Raw genomic sequence first — 25,437 nt, 5'->3', positions numbered from 1 at the left:
CACTGTTCGTAATAGCAAAAGTAAAAATCCTAAATGTTCATCAACAGGAGACAAATAGATTCTGATATATTCCTTTACTGAAATACTATATATCCATGAAAATTAATGAACTACAGCCACATGAAGCAATATTAATAAGCTTAAAAACACAATGTGAAGGACAAGAACAAGTTGCAATTACATGCAGTAATGTAACATTTACATAAAGTTTAGGACATGCAAAATGATACAATACATTATTTATGAGTACATGCATACATATGGAGTAAATGTATGAAAACACACAGAGAAGTCAGACATCTTAAATGCAGTACAGTGATCACTCCAGGAAGGATGGAAGGGGGATACCAATAGGGAGTTCCAGTTACATCAGTAATGTTTTATTTGCTTTAAAAAGATTATAGAGGCCAAGCAACGTGGCTCATGCCTGTAAACCCAGCACTTTGGGAGTCCAAGGTGGGCAGATCATGAGGTCAGGAGATCGAGACCATCCTGGCTAACATGGTGAAACCCTGTCTCTACTAAAAAAATACAAAAAAATAGCCTGGCATGGTGGCACACGCCTGTAGTCCCAGCTACTCGGCTGAGGCAGGAGAATCGCTTGAACCTGGGAGGCAGAGGTTGCAGTGAGCCGAGATTGTGCCACTGCACTCCAGCCTGGGCGATAGAGTGAGACTCTGTCTCAAAAAAAAAAAAAAAAAAAAATCTAGAACTATTTTGACAAAACGTTAAGATTTAACAAAGCTGGCTTTTTATACCATTACCCATTTTTGTGTCCATAAAATCATTCATAATTGTAAGAGCTCTATGTTCTCTGTCACTAAGTTAACCTTATTGAGAAGTTGACATTTGCGCTGCCTCTTTACCATTTGTAGATGATTAAACGCCTACAAAAGGAAATCCAGGAACTGAAGGATGAACTGGCCATGGTCACTGGGGAGCAGAGGACAGAGGCACTCACAGAGGCAGAGCTCCTTCAGTAAGGCCTTTTTTTTTTTCTTTTTCTTTAACAGTGAAAGTTTGTGTTAACTTCTTTGTTGGCCCTAATGTTATGAATTCACCTCAAAGCATGAAGGTCTCCTGGGACAGTCTGAAATTGCATTTAGGCGCCAGTTAAGAGTGGCGGCTTTCCATGAAAAGCTGGATAAGGCTGGCACTGTTTTTGCCGCCTCAGCTTTGAGGAAGTAAAGAACAGAGCAAAGAGAGGATGGGAATATCCTTCTCATGCCAGCTGAAGAAAAGGAAATGTATAATAGTCATGCAATTTTAAAACACACACACCAAACACTCTTCAGCTGTGGGTCTCAGATCTGAAAGGAATTCAAGAGACATCCTTTGTATTAAACAGCATCTTACTACAAGCACCAATTTATCCCATGCCAAAGTAAGCTCTCTCCTTTAATAAATGGATGGCCCATATATTATAGCTCAAACACTCTAACTGGGAATGAAAGCAGGTATTCAGGGCTTTATACAACTGTGGCATCTTTTAGAGCCTTTAGATTTGCAGCCATATGGCATATCAGTGGTACAATGTGGCTCTCATTCTCTCTCTGATCACAGTGGGCTTTCTTGTTTCTGTGCTGCTTATTAAGCATGTGTTGGGTAGTAAGAATGGGCCAGACTTTGAAGGCCATGTCATTCTCTATTTCCAAACGAGAAATAGAGCTACATAGGACTTTTCTAAAGATATACTATAATTTCAGCTAACCCTCCCTCAATGGAGAAAATTGTAAATAAGAAAGAGAATAAAAGTAATTGTCTTTGAACTATTTCATAGCTGCCCCTGAGGTAGGTCTAAAGCTTGAGAAGCCTCGGCAAGGTTTCTGTTATAGTCAAAGCTTTCACTCCTATGGGATAGTGTTTCCTAATTCCAGAACACTGTATTTAATAATATGATAGGCCCCTAAGGCTTTTCTTGCAAGACTGCTTTGTGGCATATTTGCAATTAAGGGGAAGCATATTGCCAAAAATTCACGTTAAAAAAAAAAGTTTTATGTCGTTTCTTCAAACAACTTGGGATATCATAGATATTGAGAACACTAACCTCAGACTATCTTCACTCTGGTGCTCCTTTCCCCTCAAAGAAGGGAATTACCAATTATTGTCTTTGAAAAGGTCTCTTCAGAATTTTGATCTACAAGTCAGGATCCAGTCAAGAAAACAGAACCACTCTAGGCCTTTTAACAAAAGGAATTTAACATAGGAAATTGATTGCCAGAGGACAGTTTTGCTGAGAAACTATACAGGAAATGAAGCAACACCCCAGAGATCAGTAACAGCAGGAGTCTTTATGCCCCTAGGATTGCGGGGACAATAGGAGAAGGTGATGATACCAGAACCTACGAGCAGGAGCTGACAGGCAGAAGCTAGACCATACTGAGTGCTGTCTGACAGCAGCTGCAGCCATTGAAGAGCCACAGGTGCTAGTTGAGACATCATCCAAAGGCACATCCTTAGCTTCTCTCACATCCCCCTTTCAGTCTTCCACCAGTGCTTCCTGTTGGCTGAAATTACCCAGAAGCCAGTTGCTAAAAAAGTCGAGGAATGTAGTTTCTTGTGATGCAGAGTCAAATAGGGGAAGGGGGAAACTGAGTCTAAAAGTAACATATTCAATCAGTACCAATGTTCACACCTATAATCTCAGCACTTTGGGAGGCCGAGGTGGATGGAGCACCTGAGGTCAGGAGTTTGAGGCCAACCTGATCAACATGGAGAAACCCTGTCTCCACTAAAAATACACAGTTAGCTGGGCGTGGTGGCACATGCCTGTAATCCCAGCTAGTCAGGAGGCTGAGGCAGGAGAATCACTTGACCCGGGAGGCAGAGGTTACAGTGACCCAAGATCACGCCATTGCACTCCAGCCTGGAGTGAAACTCCATCTCAAAAAAAGAAAAGAAAATCAGTACCAGTGTTTCTGCGAATTCCTGTGTATCCTGTATGTTTTTCAGGAGGCTTAGTTCAAGGGTAAGATTTTGAATGTGGTGGTTTCAGTATGTCAGACTGAGTGTGCTGCAGGTTCCCTCTGTTGTACCAAATCTAGAGAACTATAGCACTGGGATAAACACATGGATCTCTCGTCATACCTAAAAACAGGAAGTAGACTTCTTGATAGTCTAGAAACCTCAAGGAATTCCTGAGGGACTGAGAGGTGGGACTTGAGATGGGCAAGAGAAAAGGATAGACTAAGGCATGGGTGCAGCATAATAGTGGCTCCATGTCTGGAAGTGTGGAGCCCTGGAGCAGGAGAGGACTAGGAACAGCCAATGAGCATTTGGTAGAGCTATTGTAGTGGGGGCAGTTTGTCCTGTGAACCCCTGAGCACTCTCCTCTGCAGTGTTGAGGATGGAGACAGGGAAGGGCCCCAGGTAGCTGACAGAGAGCCCAGAGAAGCTCTGAAGACCAGTGCTCCAGTGCTGTCTTTAGCTCTATTTGCCCATCCCCTATTCTCACGAAAAATAAGAAGTGGTCGGGCGCACAGTGGCTCACGCCTGTAATCCCAGCACTGTGGGAGGCCGAGGCGGGCGGATCACGAGGTCAGGAGATCGAGACCATCCTGGCCAACATGGTGAAACCCCGTCCTACTAAAAATACAAAAAAACTAGCCGGGCGTGGTGGTGGGCATCTGTAGTCCCAGATACTCAGGGCGGCTGAGGCAGGAGAATGGCATCAACTCGGGAGGCGGAGCTTGCAGTGAGCCGAGATTGCGCCACTGCACTCCAGCCTGGGCGACAGAGTGAGACTCCGTCTCAAAAAAAAAAAAAAAAAGAAAAGAAAAGAAAAAAAAAAAGAAAAGAAAAAGAAAAATAAGAAGAAGCTCCAGCACTGGCAGCTGCTTCAGCCCCAAATCCCAGACCGGCTGCTCGAGCTGAGATACCTGAGAGTCCAGGAAAGATGAGCCCATGGTTCAGGAGCGACTGGAATTAGAAATATGAGGCCAGAAGTCTGAGAATGGTAAGAACAGGAAGATTGTGCAACCCGTAGGGCCTTAGAACTAAACATTACCCAAGGTGATTAATATCTTTAGAGAAATAGAATATGGTATTACATCTATGAAACAAGAACAGGAGTTGACTTTTATGAAACAAAATCAAGGGGAAATCTTGGAAATGAAAAAATAAAGCTGTTGTCGCTAAGAACTTAACAGATGGCTCAATAACAGGATACAAAAACCGAGGGGCAAATTGGTGAGCTAGGACGATCCGGGCTAAGGATTTCTTCCAGAACATGAGATAAAAGGATAAAGAGATAAGTTAAAAGAAAAGTGTCATAGAGATTAGCTCTATATTTACCAATATCTGATGAATAGGTGTTGGTGAGGAGAAAATAGAGATGATGCAGAGGAGCCAACAGTTAAGAAATAATATCTCAGAATTTCCTGGAACTAAAAAAAAAGACATGCAACTTCAGAATGAAAAGCTGCCAAGTGCTAAGCCATATAGTCCTATTGTAGAAAATTTTTACAGCCACAAAATACAGAAAAGAATCACGAAAGTTACCAGAGAGGAAAAAAGATTACTCTAAATCAAGAATCTGATTTAGAGCAGACTCCTCATCAACAATTCTGAAAACAAGAACATCTAGTGCTAAGGAAACAAACAAAAAGTACTTTAAATGTATTTTTCTGTATCTAGCCAAATCTGTATTCAAATGTGAAGATGAAAAAAGGCATTTTGCAGACATGCAAACTTTCAGACTGAAAGAATACCACCCTAGATCCTTTCTCAAGGAATGACCACAGATTATAATTTAACAAAAGAAAAATGCAATAAAGCATATGCAATAAGAATGAGCAAATTTTGTTATATCTTCTTTATGATTCTTAAATTGTATAGTATTTATATTATATCTTTCACTAACTTGCCATTTATTCCATAACTGAATTTTTCTGTTTAGAAGGTGTAACAGTCAAATAACAATCACATTTTTCTTTCACAGGAGTTTGGGGGATAGAATGAAAACTAAAATTGTGACAACAGATTGAAATACTGAAGGACTTTTAGATCCTGGATTGATTTCTGTTGATCTATAGATAAGAAATATATAAATGTCAACCTCAACAGATTCTATAGACAGTCTGGAGGGTTGCCAGTAGTTTTTTGTGCAATTGGTTTGTTTGTTCGTTCATTTAACACTCATTATCTAGTATTCACAAAACTCTATGTTAGGCCCTGAGTGGGGCACAGATATGAGCAAAACCTAGATCCTGCTCTCAAGAAACTCATAATTTAGTGGTGATGACAGATGTGAGCACAAGTAATGATGTGATATATAAACATTATGAGAAGATAGAAACAAAATACAATGAGAATGCAGAGATAGCAATAATTACTTTTGAGCTCAAGAATCATGTAAAACTAGTTCATGTGCTACTAAATAAACTTAAGCTTCCCAATGAAATGACTTGTCTGCTGTCAAGAGAAGCGTGCTATGTATCATTGTGTCTTATTAGTGATTTCTGAGTAGCCATTAGGGAGAACAAATGTTGCAAGCGAAAATCACCCTGCCAAAGCAAACCATACGGTTTCACAAAAGTAGTAAATTTGGCACTTGTTCACGACTGACAGTGCAGATTATTCAGACAAAGTGTTTTGTTCTTATTGTTTATGTTAAATTGTTATCATTATGTTTTTCCATAATTACTTAGATTGAACATTAGTTCAACCTACATTTCAACAGACTTAAGAGTCTTTTATCATCTTAAAATGAAAGAGATAAATTAAAATTTACCCCTAAAGTGCCGCTGCTGTTTAACACCATTGGTCTGTACTGCTCTGTGTTCTAGAGCCCCTGGATATTTATTCAGGAATGTGAATCAGCTTCAGTCCTCTCATTGCACCCAAACTCTCCAGGAGGCCGGCAGGAGGGGGATGATGGTGCTGGAGAGAGTATGTATGCCAGAGCTTGTCAGGACACAGTGGCAGAATTGCTCTCGCCCTCTTCTACTTCTTTGTCCTGCAGATTCCTGCAGGATTATGTTGATTGGCATGACATAAGGATATTACCATCAGACATTCTCTGAAGAATATCAGAAAACAGATACTTAGTAGATATGACGTTTTATCTAGTATGAATTGAGCAGTTTGGAGATGTCTGTTAATGACTAGCCCTAACAAATTTTTTGAGCCATTTCCCAACATTTCTATGCTTAATGTAAATATTTGTTGCATGGACTTGGATGCTTTAATTTAAGAGGATTTCAGATGTCAGCCTCCAGTTATTATGATATTTTTAGTTTACATCTTTTTGCGGGGGCAAGGGGGGTGGCTGGGTATATTTGAAAAGAGACAGCTGGATAAAGGCTGTATAGCCAAGTTAATGTATACAGAACTTATTCGGTGAAGATTTGATTTTGATTGAGTCTCTAAACACATACACAATTGTTTCTTTGTTAAAACAATAAGCCTGTAGATCTTTGGCTAGGCTTGGAAGCATTGTATCCTGACCCAAATCTAAGCGAGTAAAATATTTTCTGTTAGCAACATTTTACTTTCAAGATGAAATTGAATTGGACCTCATTAACTCTTGTCCCAAAGTGTCTGGATACCTCCAAACATCTGGATCCTTTTCTAACAGGAAAAGAGGTCTTCATGCAAGTTAATCCTTCAAACTGAATTTATTGAGCACCTACTAGACACTAATCATTTTAATAGGTGCTTTGGTGGAGGGTTAGAGGTATAGGATACAAAAAAATAATTCCAAGGAGTTACAGTTTTATTGAGGAAAACTTACAGACACATATATACACACAAATGCATACACATATATATGTATATATAAAACACAGAACGAAGGAATATATTAATGGAGAGAATAAATGGACACTGATAATTTTAACTTTAATTCTAGTTTTAATTCTACCCATGTTAGTTTTTTATTGACTCTGCAGACTTAAGGTTTCTTATGTGTAAAGTGAGAGCATTAAACCAAATGAGATCTATGCAGTCTTTTCAATTCTGTGTTTAAAAATTTAATAGCAGTTTATTACATATAGTTAATACATTATTTACTCACTATCTATAATAATAAAAAGTGAAATAATTCTGTAGGAATTCAGAAATGAGGGAAGTCACTGAAGACTTCACCCATGGAGTAAGCTGAAAAATTTCTAAAGGATGTTAAGAGGAAGAAGGCACCCTTCTAACAAAGGTTCTGAAAGGGAATGTGAGAGGGTGGGCAGGGTGGGGTAAGGAGCGTAGAGAATAGCAGTAGACCAAGATAGGAACTTGCATATAGCAAACACTAACTGATGAGAATCTGATGTGAAACTGGCCTGGCAGGAGCCTGAGGTTCTCATGGAGGAATTGAAGAATAGGACTAGACAGATGAATGGTGAGCTCATGATGAGTTATGAATACCATATGCAGAGGAGCTGGTATCTTCTTTAATGGTATCCAGGAAACAAATTGTGGTCTGAGAGTATGAAATCCATTCATTCATTTAATAAACGTTTATTTTGCTCTCTTCTTGTGCTAGGCACTGTTTTAGGTGTGGGAAATATAGGAATAAACAAAATAATGTTCTTGCCCTCATGGAGCTTACATTCTTGTGGAGAGAGAGACAGTACACAAGATAACTAAAATATAGGGCATTTCAGATTGCAGAAGCTGAAAAGGGAAAAATAAAACAGGAGTTGCAACTTTAGTAGGGTGACCGTGAAAGAATTTATGTGATGAAGTCTTTTTTAAGATTACTGCTCTTGTAGAATTGGACAGAATTTGCTGGAGCAAGAAATCAGAAAAACATTATAATCAATTTCGAGTGACGATGAAGGAAGAGACTTGAGTGGTGACAATAAGGACAGAGAAAAGTCTGAGAGATCTTGTTAATGAAGAATCAATAGAAGTGATGGTTTCACATATCAAAAGGGTAAATAAGGGAAAATAGCAACATCTTATGCCTGTAAAACAGGTTATCAAGAGGTGGAAAAAATGGGAAAGGAAAGATAATAAAGGCTCAATTTTTTGTGTGATGAAGAAATACACAGATTGAATTCTGGAACTTCAGAGGAAGGTTAAAAGTGATGATTTAAATTTTGGGGTGACTAGTACTTAGTTGATGTAATACTGAGGTCAAGACCAAGAGTCAGTTTGGAAATTCTTCTGATCTAATATGAGGTATGTAATAATTAGTGTATTAGTCTGTTTTCATACTGCTAGAAAGAACTGCTGAGACTGGGTAATTTATAAAGGAAAGAAGTTTAATTGACTTACAGTTTAGCATGGCTTGGAAGGCCTCAGGAAACTTATAATCATGGCGGAAGGCAAAGGAGAAGCAGGTACCTTCGACTTGTGGTGGCAGGATGGAATGAGTGCCCAGCAAAAGTGGAAAAGCCCCTTATACAACCATCAGATCTCATGAGAACTTACTCATTATCAAGAGAACAGCATGGGGGTAAATGATTCAATTACCTCCCACCAGGTCCCTCCCATGACACATTGGGATTGTGGAAACTATAATTCAAGATGAGATTTGGGTGGGAACATACCATACTCTATCAATTAGTATCCATAGGATCATAATCTTCCTACATGCAAGCTTACTATAGGTGGATTGCCAACTGAATTCATCCTTTTACTTGGCCACATCAATCACCACATCTCCTCCCGGGTGCATTTTTACATAAAATTAGATATTCAGTTCACTGGATATTTAACAATGAAGAGAAAAGGAGCTCTACCTAATAGCTGGCCCTGAACTCAACATGCCCCAAACTGAATTCCTCTCCATTTTTCCCCAGACCTGGTCTCTACCACTGTATCTTCTATCAGTCAATGTCTCTCCAAGCTGTACTGTTGCCCAGGCCAGAAAGTTAGAAGTCTCCTGTGGTTCTGTCATTTTTCTCATACTCCACATCCAATCTGTTTGGGGCATTTCTTTTAAAAAGTAATTAAAACATTAAATAATTTAAGACTAAATATAGTTTAAAACCAAACACATAGTGTTATAAAACCCACACAGAATTTGTTTCAAAAGAACATATTTGTACTAATAAAAGCTTCATTGATGTCCAAGCTTTATATTTAAGTGCAAATAAATATGCCTAAAGGAAGAGTCTTAAACGCTCATTTATCCATCAAATAAAACAAATTTATACCTGTATTCATTTTTTCCAGTGGATAAATACTGATTGAGTACTAACAGGACGATGTTGGACACTGTGTTAGGAGCTGGGAGGCTCAGAGACAAATTAAATAATCCTGCAGGAGGCTGGTGTGCCACAGAGAGGGTAAGATATCCAGACACACATGCTCATTGCTGATGCCCACCTGCTGTGATAGACAGCTGGTAGAGATGGAGGAGGAGGAGTGTTCTGTGAAGGGCAGGAAACAGAGAGGAAAGACTTCATATAGGAAGTGACATACAAAACATCCATCAATGCTCTCATCCTTTCAAAGTTAGCATTTAAAGGTGACTCTAGGAGAAGCCATCTCCACCATACTCAAGTTGCAATTCAAATTTTTTATTGGCTAATCTAATAGAAGTTTAATTTGATTTAGTTCCTCAATATGTTTGAAGTTGAACAAATTTCAACTACAGGTATAGTGGCTCTCTTGAGCCTAAAATTTGATAACTTATTCCAAAAAGCATAAGACAGAATAATTTTTTAAGACCATCTCATATAATTTGAGATTACCATCCCAATGACTATATGTCTTATAATGTGATCCTCAGGCTATTTTTAAAATGAAATGAAACAAACAAATAAAATAAATAAATATTCAGCAGTATTTGAGTTAATATAGTCCTAGTGAAAATTAGATACCAAACCAGTCTTTTAGGGACAGTCTCTAGTCAATACTTAATTTTGGACCAATAGTGCTTTATCTTTTTTATATTCAGTTTATTGTCACTGGCCTCCAAAGTGGTTTTAGTTATAAACCCACTATTAAAAACATTTCAAAATCATGACTCATCCTCCACAAGTTATATGACATGATAAGCCCTCTAGATTGCAGTCTGCAAAAATCTTCACTGTAAAGGTAGGAGGAGTGGATTTCAGGAAACTATGTACCTCAAGGATGAGAAGTAGACCTAGAGATAGAGTGGAGAGAGAGAGAGAGAAAGAGAGAGAGAGAGAGAGAGAAAGGCCTACAAAAGAGTCTGAACAATCTATTGAAGATTGTTTAAAACACGACTGAACTCGGTCCTATATAGACTGCTCATTAGAAAATGAAAAATCTCTGCTGGGCACAGTGGCTCACACCTGTAATCCCAGCACTTTGGGAGGCCGAGGTGGGTGGATCACCTGAGGTCAGGAGTTCAAGACCTGGCTGGCCAACATGGTGAAACCCTGTCTCTACTAAAAATACAGAAATTAGCCGGTCATGATAAGGGGTGTCTGTAATCCCAGCTACTCGGGTGGCTGAGACAGGAGAATCACTTAAACCCGGGAGGCGGAGGTTGCAGTGATCTGAGGTTGCGCCAATGCACTCCAGCCTGGGCAACAAGAGCAAGACTCCATCTCAAAAAAAAAAAAAAAAAGAAAATGAAAAATCTAAGAAAGCTTGTGCCTAATTTCTTGTAATTATGGATGAAACTGTTCAAATGATATTAACTACACCTCACTATCCAGAACCCCACCCATGACCCAGGCTCCAATTGCAAAGGCCCCAAATGGCCTAGCCTGTGGCAACTGCTAAGACCCTATTCCCTGCAAGCATCTCTTTCATTCTAGTATCCTCACCATTTCTCTCTGAAAATGCCCTCCTCACTTCCTTGCTCAAATGTCACATATCAGAAAAGACCTTCCTGGGCCACTTTATCTCGAATATACCTTCCCCTGTCACTTGTTACCCTCTGTATACAGAGTTATTTTCCTTTATAGCAGCAGTGTCCTGTTTCATGTTTCATTGTCCTTTGTCAATCTCTCCTTGCTTCACTGGATGAGGACTGGGACTTTGTCTAAGTTGTTCACCACTGTGCCTGCCCCAGTACCTAAAGCAGTACCTGGCACATGGGCTCTCAGTAAATATTTGTTGCATGAGTTAGTGAATACTCTGCCTGGCCCTCAGGTCCCCTCTGTCTTCTTTCTTGAACCGTTCATTTCAAATCACATGGCTCTCTACTCGGGGTCCCCAGGACCAGCCTGTGTTGATAGAAATCACTTCTGTGTCATTGATTTGGTATCCACTGGGGGCTAGGCATTGTGGATTTCAGCTCTTGAGGATGAATGACTGAGGAATTACCGGAAATATTCAGAATTTTGCCACAAGTATTTTCTGAGCTGTTTAGTCACTAAGATCAGGCAGGGAACTTTTATACAGATGGACTTAGAGTTAAGAGGCTTGAATTCTTATCTTGACTCTCCTAGTCTAAGGAGACTAGCTATCTTAAGATGGTCATGCCTCTTCTGTAGTCCTCAATCTTTTCATCATGCATGAGCAATTATATCATCTCCATGCATCTGTTACTCATCTTTTGTGTGAGAGTAGTAATGGCACCCACATCACAAGGCTCTTAGGAGGATTGACAGGATAATTCGTGTTACGTACTGAACACAATGCCTGGCCCACAAGCCCCCCATCATTGTTGCCTGTTACTATTACTATGATTCCTTGATATAGTTTTTATTATTGCTGAAGAATCTATTTCATTTATAGATGTCTTTTCAAGCTTCTCTACTGGAAAACAAAGAAGCAAATCATGTTTTAATGTCTCTCTTTAGAACATACACTCATGCATGCACACAGGAAGAAAAAGTGCCAGAAGAAAAAACTACAAAATTGTTAATGGGATTACAAGTGATTTTTTTTTTTTTTTTTTTTTGGTTATTTTTACCTGGCTGTATTTACTAAAATTTCTACAGAAAATTAATGGTCATTCTTAAAAGAATTAATGTCACTTGCTGATTTTACACCTCCAAGTGACAGAAAAAAAATTGTTTCATTTAATTAATGAACCTCGGAAAAAAAAAGTTTTTCTTACTCTACTTTTATACTAAATTTCACAGCTAATTAAAAACAAATGTTTCTCCCTTGTCATATACCAACTTATTGTGCATTATATGTAGTTGGTTTTGAGATCTAAATTACATCTGCTTCTGGAATCTTTAAATTATTTTCATCATTAATATTTGTATTATTTTTGTATATTTGGACTGTAATATTGTATATTGTTAGTCATTTCAAAGTGGTGCTTTTCTTAGACAGTTGATATAAGACTGTATATCTAAAAGGCTAAACAAAACAAAAACTATAAATTGCCAGAATGGTATGTCCATAAAATGCTTCCAAACTGGAGCTATTTGCTTTGCATCTTACTGTCCACGCTCTTAACCATAACAGAGTTCCACACACTCCCTGAATAGGAGATGTTTGCCAAAACCTTTAAGATATTTGGAAATTCAGAAGTAAATTAGCGGCCTGAATCATAAGAAGAGCTTATGCATAAACATTACATTTTATTTAAAATAAAGTGATGATTTTCTAAAAAAAATTTGCAAATGTCTGTATATTTATATGATGTAATGTATATAAGTGGACAAGTAATATGTACTCATTGTAGACTTTCTAAAAGATACAGACAGACAGGAAGAAGAAAGCCACATGTATATGCCCATACTCATATCTGAGTGCATGAGAAACATGCCAGAAGTGAAAGGCAGATAGCCACTTTGGGCTTGAGTGAGGCTGGCAAAGACTTTTTCCCCTAGATGACTTTACAGGGGACTTGTAAATGTTATGTCCAACATCGAGTTGTGGAATCCAGGCCCCTGTTTTCTCTTTGACCCTCTTCTTCAGGATTCATGCCAGTTGGAATTCTCTGCATCTCCCTGTAGAAGTTCAGCAGGGATACTTTATTTTAATACCTTAATGCTTCTTTCAGGTACTGCCTAGTTGTGTTTATTTTGAACTCTCTGTTCTTTCAAAACTGGACATGTCAACGAAACCTCCTGTTTTCCATTTTCTGAATTTAGCATTTCAACATCTGTATAATAGTTGTACTAAAAATACTCAAATGTTTTATGAAATTGTGAATATCACACAGTCTTATAAATGGACAAGATGAATTGAGATTTGTTGTTATTGTTGACACTGAGACGGATTTCGTTTGTTCGCTTGTTTTGTTTTCCTTCGTTTTGAGGTAGGAGGTGGTGCCAAATTTTTGTATGAGTAAAGAACTTAACCTTTGGGTGTATCTTCTCATTTATCTCATTTGCTTACAAACCTGTAGGCTAAAGAGAGTTTAGAGAGAACAGTTTGTCTTAGGTTCATACCCTGAGACTCGGAAGAGGAGGTATTGAGATTTCTCCTCCTATTTGATTCCTTGGGCTTGTGAAAAATGGAGATTTGGATCTGTCCTGGGGCCTTAATTATCAGTCCCTGAGGATTATTGAGCACCAGCAGTACTTTGTTAGAGCTGTCAAAGAAGCAGAAGCATCGCAAAGCCTGGTGCCTACCTAGAAAAACCATATGAGTAAGCATGACATCTGCTATTAAGAAAAATTAAAATTAAAATTAAGACAAGTAAATGACTGTATAAAAAATGAGCAATAAAGATCAGGAGCACAAAGAACTTAATGAAAGAAAATTACCCAAATAACTGTCTGTATAGATCAAGTTTTAAAAAATAAAATGAAAATAAACGACATGTTTCAAGAATTGTCCATAGGCAATGTCAAAGCAAACCTATGCTCTCTCAGAACTGCCACCAAGTCTAGAATTAGACATTTTTGCTTTTATTTTTTAGCTCTCTTCTCTGTACACTATGGATACTTGTCCCTCTGACATTCAGATAAAGATCTGAGAACTTGTAAGAAAAATCCAAAGTTTTCATTTTGTTAAGGAACCCCAGTGTAGGATTTCCTAGTGCTGGTAAAGTAGACAATGCTTCCAAATGGAACAAGAATAATTCATGTTGTTCATTGGTCTGTGAAATGGTATTATCTTCCTATTCAGCTAAGCATTGGGGTAAATTCTACTTCTTTTAAATTTTACACCTATTTAAAAATGGTAGTTTAGCAGAGCCTTCTAGTTGGGCACAACGTAACAGAGCATTGACTCCAAGTAGCACATGAATTTGTGTTCACAGTATACATCCAACTTACAGCAAAAGCACACCAAGATAAAATATAAGATACCTCATGAAACTATCCCTCATGTCCTCTTCATATTAACCCTAGCTTGAGCATTCACCTTCCCCTCTGGTGTTCACAAGCTCTTTTGTAGAAGCTTGGCTGTATTGCCTGCCTTTATATCCTTATAGGCAAAAAGATAAACATTCCCCAAGACAGCCCAAGGACTGGTCTCAGCCTGCCCTGATTGGCCTACCAAATAATTTGTTCTAGTTCTAGAAACCTAACACTAAGAAGCTAAACTCAGTGATGACTTAAGACTGCATATTTTTCTGCTCTATTCCTCAAAGTACTCTATTCTCATTCCCATCCTTCAAACCCAGTTTCCCCAGTGGTTCCCTCTGTGTTTATCATTAACTGAGCATACTTACGACTTTTGCCACATCCTCAAAACTTTGTCATTATTACGATCAAGGTAGCTACTGCCTGTTGTATCATTTCCACAATTTCCTGGAGAAATCAGATTTCCCCTTCTTTTTCATGAGCCCACCTCCTACTATAAGAGCTTCTCAGCTGCTTTGCTCATCAGTGTGCTTTCGAGATCAGTCAACTAGCATGTGTTGGGCAGAGTACAGGACTATATACTTGCTTTTCTATTTAGTCTGAAACCCCACATTGAAATTTGCAGTCACATGTTTCCTCTTTTTCCTGCATGTCACTTTTTCCTGTGTTCCCTGATAGTCTAACTTTTCCTATAAGTTTGGAGAAAGCAAGCAACCATCAAGAAACAGCTGGTTAATTATCAAAGAAATGCAAATAAAATGAGATGCAATTTTTGGCCAACCTTATTGGTAAAAATGAAATATGTGATGAGACCCTGAGTTGGTGAGGGTATGATGAGCTCTTACACAGCTAGTGGAGTGAATGGGACAGTGACAGACAGGGAAGCCTGTTCCTGAGGCCTGGGGCAAGTCCTATATAAAATTTTTAGCATGTTACTACTTGCTGGGCAGCCCTGAAAAGCATTTATGCAAACTCTTTCACTGGGTATGCTTTCAGGTCCAGCAATTTTACTCCTAGAAATTTGTCCCTAAGGACACAGGTACAAAGATATTTGTCACAAACCATGTATAATAGAGAATTGGGTTATGGCACATTTATGGAAAATAATGCAACCGTTATCCATGTCAATGAAGACATACATATATAAATAATATGCATGTTCATCTAAGTATATATACATGTATCTACATATTGATCTGGGAATGTGTCCAAACTATACTGTTAGTTTTATAAAATATTACATTACGATCTCACTTTTGTGATGAAAAAGACACATGTATATGTATGCTGTGTACATAGATGATAAATATATGTGTGTATGTGTGTTTGCAAACAAGTCTGGAAAGATAAACACCACAAGTTTACAGTATTATCTCTGGGTTCCAGGATGGAGTAATCTTTTGTCTTCAAAATTTTCTTTTCTTTTCTGCTTTTTGCAGCAGGGCCTCATGGGATCACCCAGGCTGGAGTGCAGCAGGGCCTCACGGGATCACCCAGGCTGGAGTGCAGTGGGGCCTCACTGGATCACCCAGGCTGGAGTGCAGTGGCGCAATCTCACTGAAACTTCCACTTCCTGGGTTCAAGCCATTCTTCTGCCTCAGCCTTCCTAGTAGCAGGGACTACAGGTGTGCGCCACTGCACCTGGCTTATTTTTGTATTTTTGGTAGAGACGGGGTTTCACCATGTTGGCCAGGCTGGTCTCAAACTCCTGACCTCAAGTGATCCACCCACCTTGCCCTCCCAAAGTGCTAGGATTACAATAGGTGTAAGCCACTGCACCCAGCCTGTCTTCTCTATTTTCTAAACTTTTTGCAATGAACATGCATTATTTTATGATCAGGCAAAATAAAGATATTTAAAATTATATTAAAGCACAGACATGAAATATTCTCTACCTCATAATGTTTTTCATGTTATAATCAAATCATTCAGCAAATGTTAATAATTATGGTATAAATAAATGCCATTTATTGAGCATTTGCCAGTAGGCATTGGATTAGACATTTTATATACATAGTCTAATATAATTTTCCCAGTAACTTCATGAGGCAAATAACATTCAGCTAACTAGATGCATAGTCAGAATTTGAATCCTGTTTGGTCTGTCTCCAAATCTGCTCTTTTGTGACTCCTGAGCCATAAAGGTGTGAGGTTTACAGTGGTAACTTAAATTTAAATCCTTCTTCTAAGGAGTTTATGTGGCAAAATGCAAGCGGTATTCTAGAATTGGCGTGTGTTGTTCAGTATCAGAAACTAAGGCCTGTCTGGAATGCTGGATTTTCTTCACTGTTGTTCCCTCATTCTGAGTATGTCATATAGAAATGATATTTTCTGGGATGTCCAATAGGAGGCAAGAAAAGGACTCTCGTCTCCTCTGGTACAGAAACGTATCCCCCTTTTCATTCTAAAGACTTGCTTCTACTAAGACAGAGAATAGGTCCATAAAGTAAATATCCACCCATTGTCTTTGACTCATTTTTGGTGTGTTAGAAGTATATTAACCAGTGCTTGTTTTAATATCAGACAGTTTATGTAGAAGTAACCACAGCTGATAAAACTCATGAGTTCATGCCAGTAATGAAATTCCTCACAGTTCAAGTAATCATGGGGCCACTAACCTATGAGATTGTTACTAAGAAACACAGGACAGAGCCTAATTTTTCTTATTAGCCACCCTTTGGGTCAAGTGTCTGACTTTCCCAAAGTTTGTTGCTTCATCATTCATTGTCATCAGCGAAAGAAGAATAGCAGATACATAGGGGACTTCTCGTTTCAGTCAGTATCACTTATTTCACAGAAACATTACCATGCGGCTTCCACTGAGCAGTTACACAACTAGAAGCTCAGATGGCTGGTAAGAAGCCCTGAGATCACTTCATGCCAAATCTTGTAAACACAGGTTCCTCTTTGGGGACTTCCTGGGTAACCCTGTCCTGCCCGTGGCTTCCCGAGGCACATTTCCAAAACTTTCTTGGCTGAGCTGGGATGCTTTGAGACTCCAAAGCATCATGTTTCCTTGCTGAGTTAGGAAAGTAAACGTTTCACAATGTTTGTACATAAAAGGTTTGAGTTGGCCGGGCGCAGTGGCTCACACTAATCCCAGCACTTTGGGAGGCCAAGGCAGGTGGATCACTTGCGGTCAGGAGTTCAAGACCAGCTTGGCCAACATGGTGAAACCCTGTCTCTACTGAAAATACAAAAAAAAATTAACTGGGCGTGGTGATGTGCGCTTGTAATCCCAGCTACTCAGGAGGCTGAGGCAGGAGAATCTCTTGAACCCAGGAGGCGGACGTTGCAGTGAGCTGAGATCATACCACTGCACTCCAGCCTGGGTGAGGGAGTGAGACTCCACCACAAAAAAAAAAAGACTTGAGTTTAATATTCTCCTTTTAACATTCTCAGTTTTCTTTTCTTGAAAAGCACTTTATGACTTAAACTCATTTTCATAAATATTCAATACAATCTAGATTTGTAATAATTTACTGTGTAGGACTAGTTTTAGCTGCCAGTTCTCTACTAGTGTAGCGTTTCTTGTGACTCTTGCTTAGATACTTTTTCTTTCATGGTCTGGTTCTGCCTTTTCTGACTCAGGTGCATGTTCTGCACTCAGCTGGCCATGCTTTCTGGTTTGAATGCTGATTCTTGCTTATATTGCAAAGGTAGATTATCTGTGTAGTCCATAAGTGCCCCCAATCAGCCTTTCATAATGCGGAGACTTCCTACTGCAATTACACAATCTCAGGAGTGTATGCAACAGTGTTTTCATTGCTTTAGCTATTTCCACTCCTGTTTGCTACTGCTCAGATTAGTACAAAGCACAAAATTTTAGAGTCTGTCTTGAATCAGAAAATTCTCAGCCAATGACTTCTGCAAAATACCACTAAAAGACTATTTTCCACAGAGAACACAGAAAAGGTACTTCCTTAGCCCACAACATTGGCAGCAAACAAAATGAGCTGGGATGGAAGGGTGGGGTTGCAAAGATGAATTAATGACAGATTCTGGCTTCAGAGACCTCCAGTCTTGTAAGTGAGACAAGTATGTGAATATCTATAATATAAAGTCAAAATTCTACCTGTCATAAGGGAAGTGCCGGGGTAATTGCGGGGAATAGAAATTACTTTTGACTGGGAAGATCAGGGATGACTTTTAGCAGACTCGTGAATCAAGACAAGATTTAGAAAAGCAAAGCTGGACAGGGAGAACATTTCAGATGGAGGAATCAATATGAGCAAAGCCGTAAGTCTGGCTTCCTTATTTTAAAGATGTGTAAACAGATACAGAGAAGTGATGTGACTTACAAAGATTTCCATCAAGTTGGATTCTTGCCTGAGAAAATCAGTCTTCACAAATTCTGGCCCCCTAAGCGTTCTAAACAGTTTTATAGCTCTCTGAATTATTAGCTTTAAAATCAATTGAAAATGAAGTATATTATTAGTGGGGAAACATTTAGATGCTGTGGGCAATGCTTGCAGTACGCTTTATGCTTTCAGAAAAGAGCAGCAGCACTGGGCCTCGCTTCAACTGATTACTAGTGAATGAGTGATTGACTGAGAGCAGTTGTCGAGGCCTTTCTGCATGCCTGGGTCCACACACCCCAGCAGTGAGCACCCCAGCGGTCTGCTCAAAGATGGAATGCCTGCAGGCTTTCTGGCTTTCAGCTTAGGGTGGCCAGATTTAGCAACTACAAATAGGAGATGCCTTGTTAAATTTGAATTTCAAGTAAACAACAAATAATTTTTTGTATAAATATGTCTGATGCAATATTTGCAATGCTATTTTAACTTTGTTTTATAGGATCAGAGTTTATATTTTTATTTGCATAATTAGATGAATAGTTTTGCCTTAAAAACAATTAGTTGATATTTGCAGTTATATCTTTTTTTTTTTTAAAGTACCACTTAACACAACCTCAGAGATTTTCAAAGACCAAAATCCAAGGGAAGTTAAGGTGGATAAACTTGGATGTGTTTTATTCATATTTATATACCCAACACCTGGTTGACAATAGGCAGTCAATAAACACTCTGAATAAATGTAGATGAGATAGCATATTATTGATTTTTTATTCCCTGTCTTGTTAGACTCTCCCTATATTTAATTTAAGCAAATTTAATTCATCTTTGCAATCCCTACCTGGCCATCGCAGCTCATTTTGTTTGCTGCTAATGTGGGCTGAGGAAGCACTTTTTCTGTGTTCTCTGTGGAAAATAGTCATCGTAGGGACATGTTACAGAAGCCATGTAATTCAAATATAGTCCTTTTCTAAAGTGTCCCAGTGGTTGAGAATTGAGAAACATCCTTCATCATGATCAGTATTTACCAAATGATTAATTCACTCCACCTGAAGAGGAGAGGCCCAAGTAATTGGGCAGTTTAAAAAAAAAAAAAATTGACAGATTATCTGCTAACTTAGTCCTGAATTCGTATCTCTTGACTCCTAAGCTCCTTCTTACCAGTTTCTAATAATGGCTGTCTATAAAGCAATAACCTAAACTTTGTGGATTAAATATCCCAGAGGTCATTAATGACTCTCTTGCATTTTATAAGAAATCAGATCTCTGAAATCATTCATGAAATATAATTCACTACAGATGAAGTTTCTCCACTTTGGTACAAAGTGTTTTTGGTCCTGACACTACATTTTGAAGATATTAAAACCAAAACTAAAAGCATGGTCTACAGCTTGTATTAATTATCCTTGGGTAGTTTATGGAAGCATTTGAGTTCTTAAGAAATAGTTATCTCATATGATTAAAAAGGCCTGTCTCCATCTCAGGGCTGTTTCTATATTTTAATGATTATTTTATTCTCCTAAAGTTTAAGTGTTTTGGGTTCTAATAGACCAAATGAATGAACAGCGAAAGCAAATTTTAAAAGGATGAGGCGTAAATGGCAATTCCATTTGTTGGACTATGGCTGATACGTTGGATTCTTTTGGCCTAGACGGCTCTTTCATCAGAAGTCCAAGCACTTGCTTCTAAATTAGAAAGTTTTGAGTGTGAAAACACGAACATACTGTTTTATTCTTCCAGTTATTTAATGCTTTCTCAGTGTTAATGTTCCTTGCTCTTTGGGTTTTGTGAGCTCCAGGAAATTCTGTAAAATAAGGAATGGAACCCTTTGTCACAACCAAGAATATTTGTATTTCTCCCTTGCTTTCCCCAGTATGCTTTTCACAGAAAAACTTTTTGTATGTGTAGAGCTGGATATTTTTAAGACTTCCTGAAACAAATGTTTATTCTAATTACAGTTTTATATGGGTTCTACCACTTAAAGAAAACCCACAGTGTGAAAATGTGCACTTATGGAAATAATAAATTACATCAATGCCTAACACCTGGTTTCTGATAGCCTGCACAAAGGATGGATAAACAAACGCAGAAATAGTCACCAACCACTGTAAGCAGGACCATAAAATAAGTAATTAGATCATATCAACAAATCAAACCCGTCTGGAAGCAACAGAAAGAACAGCTTTGGGTTTTCACTATGGAGTTCATTTCAAGAACCTAACAGCAAGTATGTTATATCTCTCTCCTGTAGCTTAAGTAAAGTAACTTGAATAGTTATAAATTATATATTTTTATAATATATAATATATTTTAGAATTTCACCTTTTGAGTTTTTTAAATTTTGCTCTGAGAGTTGTGAGAGTTTTACAAATTTTTATTTTGTAAACAGTTTGCATTCATTGTACAAAAGTGATCATGGGCAAAAAAAAAAGGGGGGGAGTATAGAAATCACTTGTGATTTCACCACTCAAAGATAAGTATTATTACTGGTTGTAATCCTTCAAAATTTTTAATGAATACATATAAATATATATTTTAATAAAAATGGACTCATCCTTTATTTGCTGTTTTTTTAACTTGTGTTTTTCATTTAATTGTGACATCTTTCTGTATCTATATCTGTGTACATCTCCAACAGAAGTTCTATGGGCTTTCTATACAAACGCCCATGTATTGACTTTTGAGGATCTGTAGACCCCTCCATCCAAAAAAATGTATACAGAATTTTGTGGGTTGTCTCTGTATAGGTATTTTTTTCTGGAAAAAAAATTGCAATGGGACTTCTATTAGGTTTACTTTTTATTGTTAAATTAAAGGAGAGATTCCAATCCTGCATCTTCCCATTCAGGAACATACTAAAACTCAGTGTGTTCTTGTCCTCTTTATTCGCTCTCAAAATTTGCACTTTTCCTTTATGTAGGTCCTGCATCATTGTTTTAACAATTTCATGGTCATTTTCTTTTAAACCCTTAAGTTTTCAATACTTTTTATCATGATGTTATTGCATCCTAAGATCTGTCTTTACCTTGTAAACCCATCTTCAATTAATGCAGAACTCAATGATAATGTATGACTCAATTTACATATACTTGCTTTAGATTTAATATTACATGAACACATTTCCAAACAACTATATACTGTTTTCCATATGACAGGATAAAATAAATTATTTTTTATCAAATGGAAACATACCCATTTGATAAAAAACATAACAAGGATTTACTTTGCATTTTTACATAACAAAATCCTTTTAATATGTCTTTTAAAAATTTTACAAGTTTTCTGTTAATTTTATATCTATGTATATAATCATATACATATATATGCAAATATATATGCACATATATATGTATGTTCTGCATTTTCATATATAAACCAAGGCTGTTAGTTAAAATTTCAAAGGAACCAGCTGAAAAAAAATGTATATTTCTAAACTTCAATGTTGTCTACAAATTTAATTTCATAGAAGACAGAACCATAGAAAAAAAAGTTCAGAGATTTGGAGCAAAGGATGGGTAAAGCTTCCACTACTCCATCAAATTAATGAACTGTCAGGAAACTCTGTAGTTTGGAAACTTTAACCATGGAGAGAAATAGCTTTGGTAGGGCCAGCCCATTTCCAGCTGGCCCTTATTCTCCCAAATTTCCCAATAAACTTCTTTCCCAAAGGTGTGCTCTAGTTTTATCCACTTGAGGCCTGTCTTTCTCTCCACTCCTTCCCACCTTCCTAACCTTGTTCTCCCACCTGCCATCTTGCCTCTCATTCCTTGATCCTCAGACTTGATCTCTGGCCCCTGTTCTGGTCAGAGGGGCTGCCTTGGTGGCTTCTCGACAGTCTCAGATTCGCCTCTTTTCCCAGTCCTTTCCCTAGGTAGCTATCTCTCCACTACTCTTTTGTCAGCTTTGAAGCCAGTTTAACTTCTCTTTCACAGCTTGTTCAGCCTTCCTCATGATGATAGGCCTCTTCTATTTTCTAAAACCTTGTTTCTGTTGACTATCATTGCTCCCTTCCTGAATGTGGCTTATCTTCCACATTTTCCTGCCTCTAGATCTCCTGCTCACTCACTCCCTTCTCCACTCCCACCCCACCACCATTCTCTTTCCTGTAAGTCAATTTCTTATTTATTATAGACTTACGTAGACGAGTGTACTCGTGTTAACATTAAACACAGTCAACATAGTGTTTGCCTACAGAAAACAAGAAGTTCAAAAAATACACGTAGAATTTAAAGAGGGAGTTATTAGTATCTATGGATTGATTAATTTATCTAATTTTCTTCTCTCTTGTTTTTTAGCCGTAGGCATAATCTTTATTCACTTGGACATGTACAAATATTACAATTTCCTTTTGCTGCAGAAAGTATAAAAATAATCTTTATATAAGAATTCATAATTCATTCATTGCTATAAATCTTTTTTTTTTTTTTTTTTTTTTTTTTTGAGACAGGGTCTCACTCTGTCTCCCAGGCTGGAGTGCAGTGGGGTGATCTTGGCTGACGGCAGTCTCTGCCTCCCAGGCTCAGGTGATTGTCCTGCCTCAGCTTCCCAAGTAGCTGGGATTACAGGCGTGCACCACTACCACCCGGCTAATTTTTGTATTTTTAGTAGAGACGGGGTTTCACCATGTTGGCCAGGCTGGTCTCGAACTCCTGACCTCAAATGATCCACCTGCCTCGGCCTCCCAAAGTGCTGGGATTACAGGTATGAGCCACTGCACCCATCCTCATTACTGTCAATCTTTCTAACTCTCTGCAAATGACTCTAAATAAAGGTAAATGAATAAATGGAAATAAGTGGGAGGCTATGGGACAGTGAGAGGTTAGGCCAATCCTCAGGGACTGAGCCACCCAGAGTCCTAGCTAGAGACCTCTGTTCCATTCTGTTAGCACCCTCCCCCACCCCTACTCTTACCCACTACAGGTACACGGGGCTGAGGGCCCAGTAGAGTGGCATACACAAGAGGTCCAGGAGGAGCCGTAAGGCCAGAGGATGGGGGGCAGCAAAAGAGGCTGGGGTGATGCTGGCCAGCATCCAGTTCCCCTGCCATCTGGGTATAGGGGGAGGGGCATGGTTGGAGCAGGGTATTGGGCTGGACAAGCTGCCCTGGGAGGTGGAATGTGGGTCCTAGGTTCTGTGCCACTAGGTGTCAGCCAAACTGGGCTTGGGGAGGACTCCAGGAGGACATGAGGTGGGGAAAGCCCTAGAAAAGGAGAGGCAAACACTTTGGCTCCATGGTGCAGGGGGCTGAGCTTTCCTCTGCTCTCTAAGATAGTACAGGTGCTGGTGCAGGAGTGGGATTTGTGGCCAGAACCGTGCAGTGAGGGCGGCTGGGGGAAGTCAGGAGTCTGTGGCTCTCAGGCTGTGTAGTGATGGGGTGGGGGTTGGTCCCCAGGCAGCCTCTAGGTCAGACAGTCTATGTCCCAGCCACACAGGACATGTCCCTGTCAGTCAGAGGCTGAGAATAGACACATCAAAGAGGTCACAGACACCCTTACTCATCCAGATTGTAGGTGTAACCATGGTCTTGGCAGATGGAGAAAGATAGAGGAGGAGGGAGAACACTTGTGAGAACATCAACACCTCTAGCAGCTCTGAGCTCATGTGTTCTCGTGTGAGATCCAAGAGTGACAACTGTTCGGGGAGTTCCAGAATGCCTGTAGGGTCTGCCTTGAGGGGTTCAAAGGAGATAGAGGGGTTGGGTTCTGATGCATTGGCATCATTGCTGCTGCTGCTGCTGCTGCTATCCAGCAGGGAAGAAGACTGCAGGGGGCGAGTGTCTCATGCTGCCAGCCCAGTGAGAGTGAGCTCAGCTCACCACTGGGCTCTGGAGCTGTCAGGGTCAGAGGTAAGGGGTGGTCAACTGGGTCCTACTTGCATGTGAAGTTTCCTGGAGATGGAACAGGGAAGGCTTGGGCAGAGATGGAGGGCTAGAGACAGCAGGTGGGCTCTGGAAGGTGTTGGCATAGGCACAGCCACAGGCGGTGAGCTCCATACCTCCTTGTTCACCAGCCTTGAAGGGGCCACTCAGGCTATTCAGGTGAATCTCATACTGTTGCCCACTGGGGACTTCTGGGATGGGCATCTGTAGACTGGTACCCGACAGGGTCTGTATGGCCAGTATGGCAGGAGGGTGTCTCCAGCAAAGCCTCTACCAATGTCCTCATGAGTCACATAGGCCAAGCAGCTATGATGTTCCAGATGTTCTGCTTCCCCCACACCTTGTGCTGGTCCAGTTTTTGCTCCTGCTGCTGCAGTGCCTTGATCTCTGCCTTGAGCTCAGTCAGCTTGTCTGCAATCTCCAGCCCTATTGCAGCCAGACCCCATGCCTTTCCACTGATGCTGTTCTTGGATTTTTTACTCCATTAGCCCTGTGCCTTCCAATACATTGGTAATGCTGTAAACCTGTGGTTTCTGGCACACAAATAGGGTGTCAGCTGCCAGCTTGAGGTCAAGCACGCTGTCCTTGGCCTCCTGCAGAAGTGGTGGGAGTTTGGTGGTGAGAGTCTCAAATACTTCTCGTATCCCACTGAAGGTCCCCGGGGGCAGCATTGCCTGTGGCCCAGCCTCTGCTTCTCCTCAGCCAGGCCAGCTATTTTTGTCTCTTATTTACATTTGTTCTAGACTCCTGAGCCCGTCAGTACCTACTGAAGTTAAAATGTTTAGTCATAAGATATATATGCCTTTAAGTAAATTGGATATATGAAAATCTGGATCGACAAAAACAAAATCAATTGTATAACTTTTCAAAACACTTCATCATCGCATTTAAAGGACCTTGTAAAATATGCCTTAGTGTCTTTAAAGTTGTCTTAGTTTATTTAAAAGTTATTTCAAAACAGTTTTTGAAATTCTGTAAACAGAAGTACCTGGCCATGATTGTGTACATGCGCCTATAAATAGGCCATATCTTCACCAGTAAAAAGGCAAACCAGTCTGGATTTTAATTTTGATTTTTCACGTTTGCTATTTCAAATCACTGAAAGTATCAAGAAGTTGTGCATTTCTACATTTGAGGTACTACATGACTGTGCTTTTGTGGAGGAAGGAAATATGCATTACTA

General features: G+C 39.3%; 1 protein-coding gene across 3 annotated transcripts in view; it reads left to right on the top strand.

The window, feature by feature from the left end:
- The window catches only part of KIF6 (kinesin family member 6), a 385,185-nt gene that overhangs the window by 147,369 nt on the left and 212,379 nt on the right, over window positions 1-25,437 (top strand). For all 3 annotated transcript variants that reach the window (XM_010389731.2, XM_010389732.2, XM_010389733.2), the window contains exon 10: window positions 876-979. In XM_010389731.2, coding sequence (XP_010388033.2) covers window positions 876-979 — 104 coding nt within the window. The remainder of the gene's footprint in view (window positions 1-875; window positions 980-25,437) is intronic.

Source organism: Rhinopithecus roxellana, chromosome 4 (assembly GCF_007565055.1).
Source record: "Rhinopithecus roxellana isolate Shanxi Qingling chromosome 4, ASM756505v1, whole genome shotgun sequence".
In the NCBI taxonomy this organism is placed as follows: domain Eukaryota; kingdom Metazoa; phylum Chordata; class Mammalia; order Primates; family Cercopithecidae; genus Rhinopithecus; species Rhinopithecus roxellana.
This window is presented reverse-complemented; position numbering and strand designations above follow the sequence as displayed.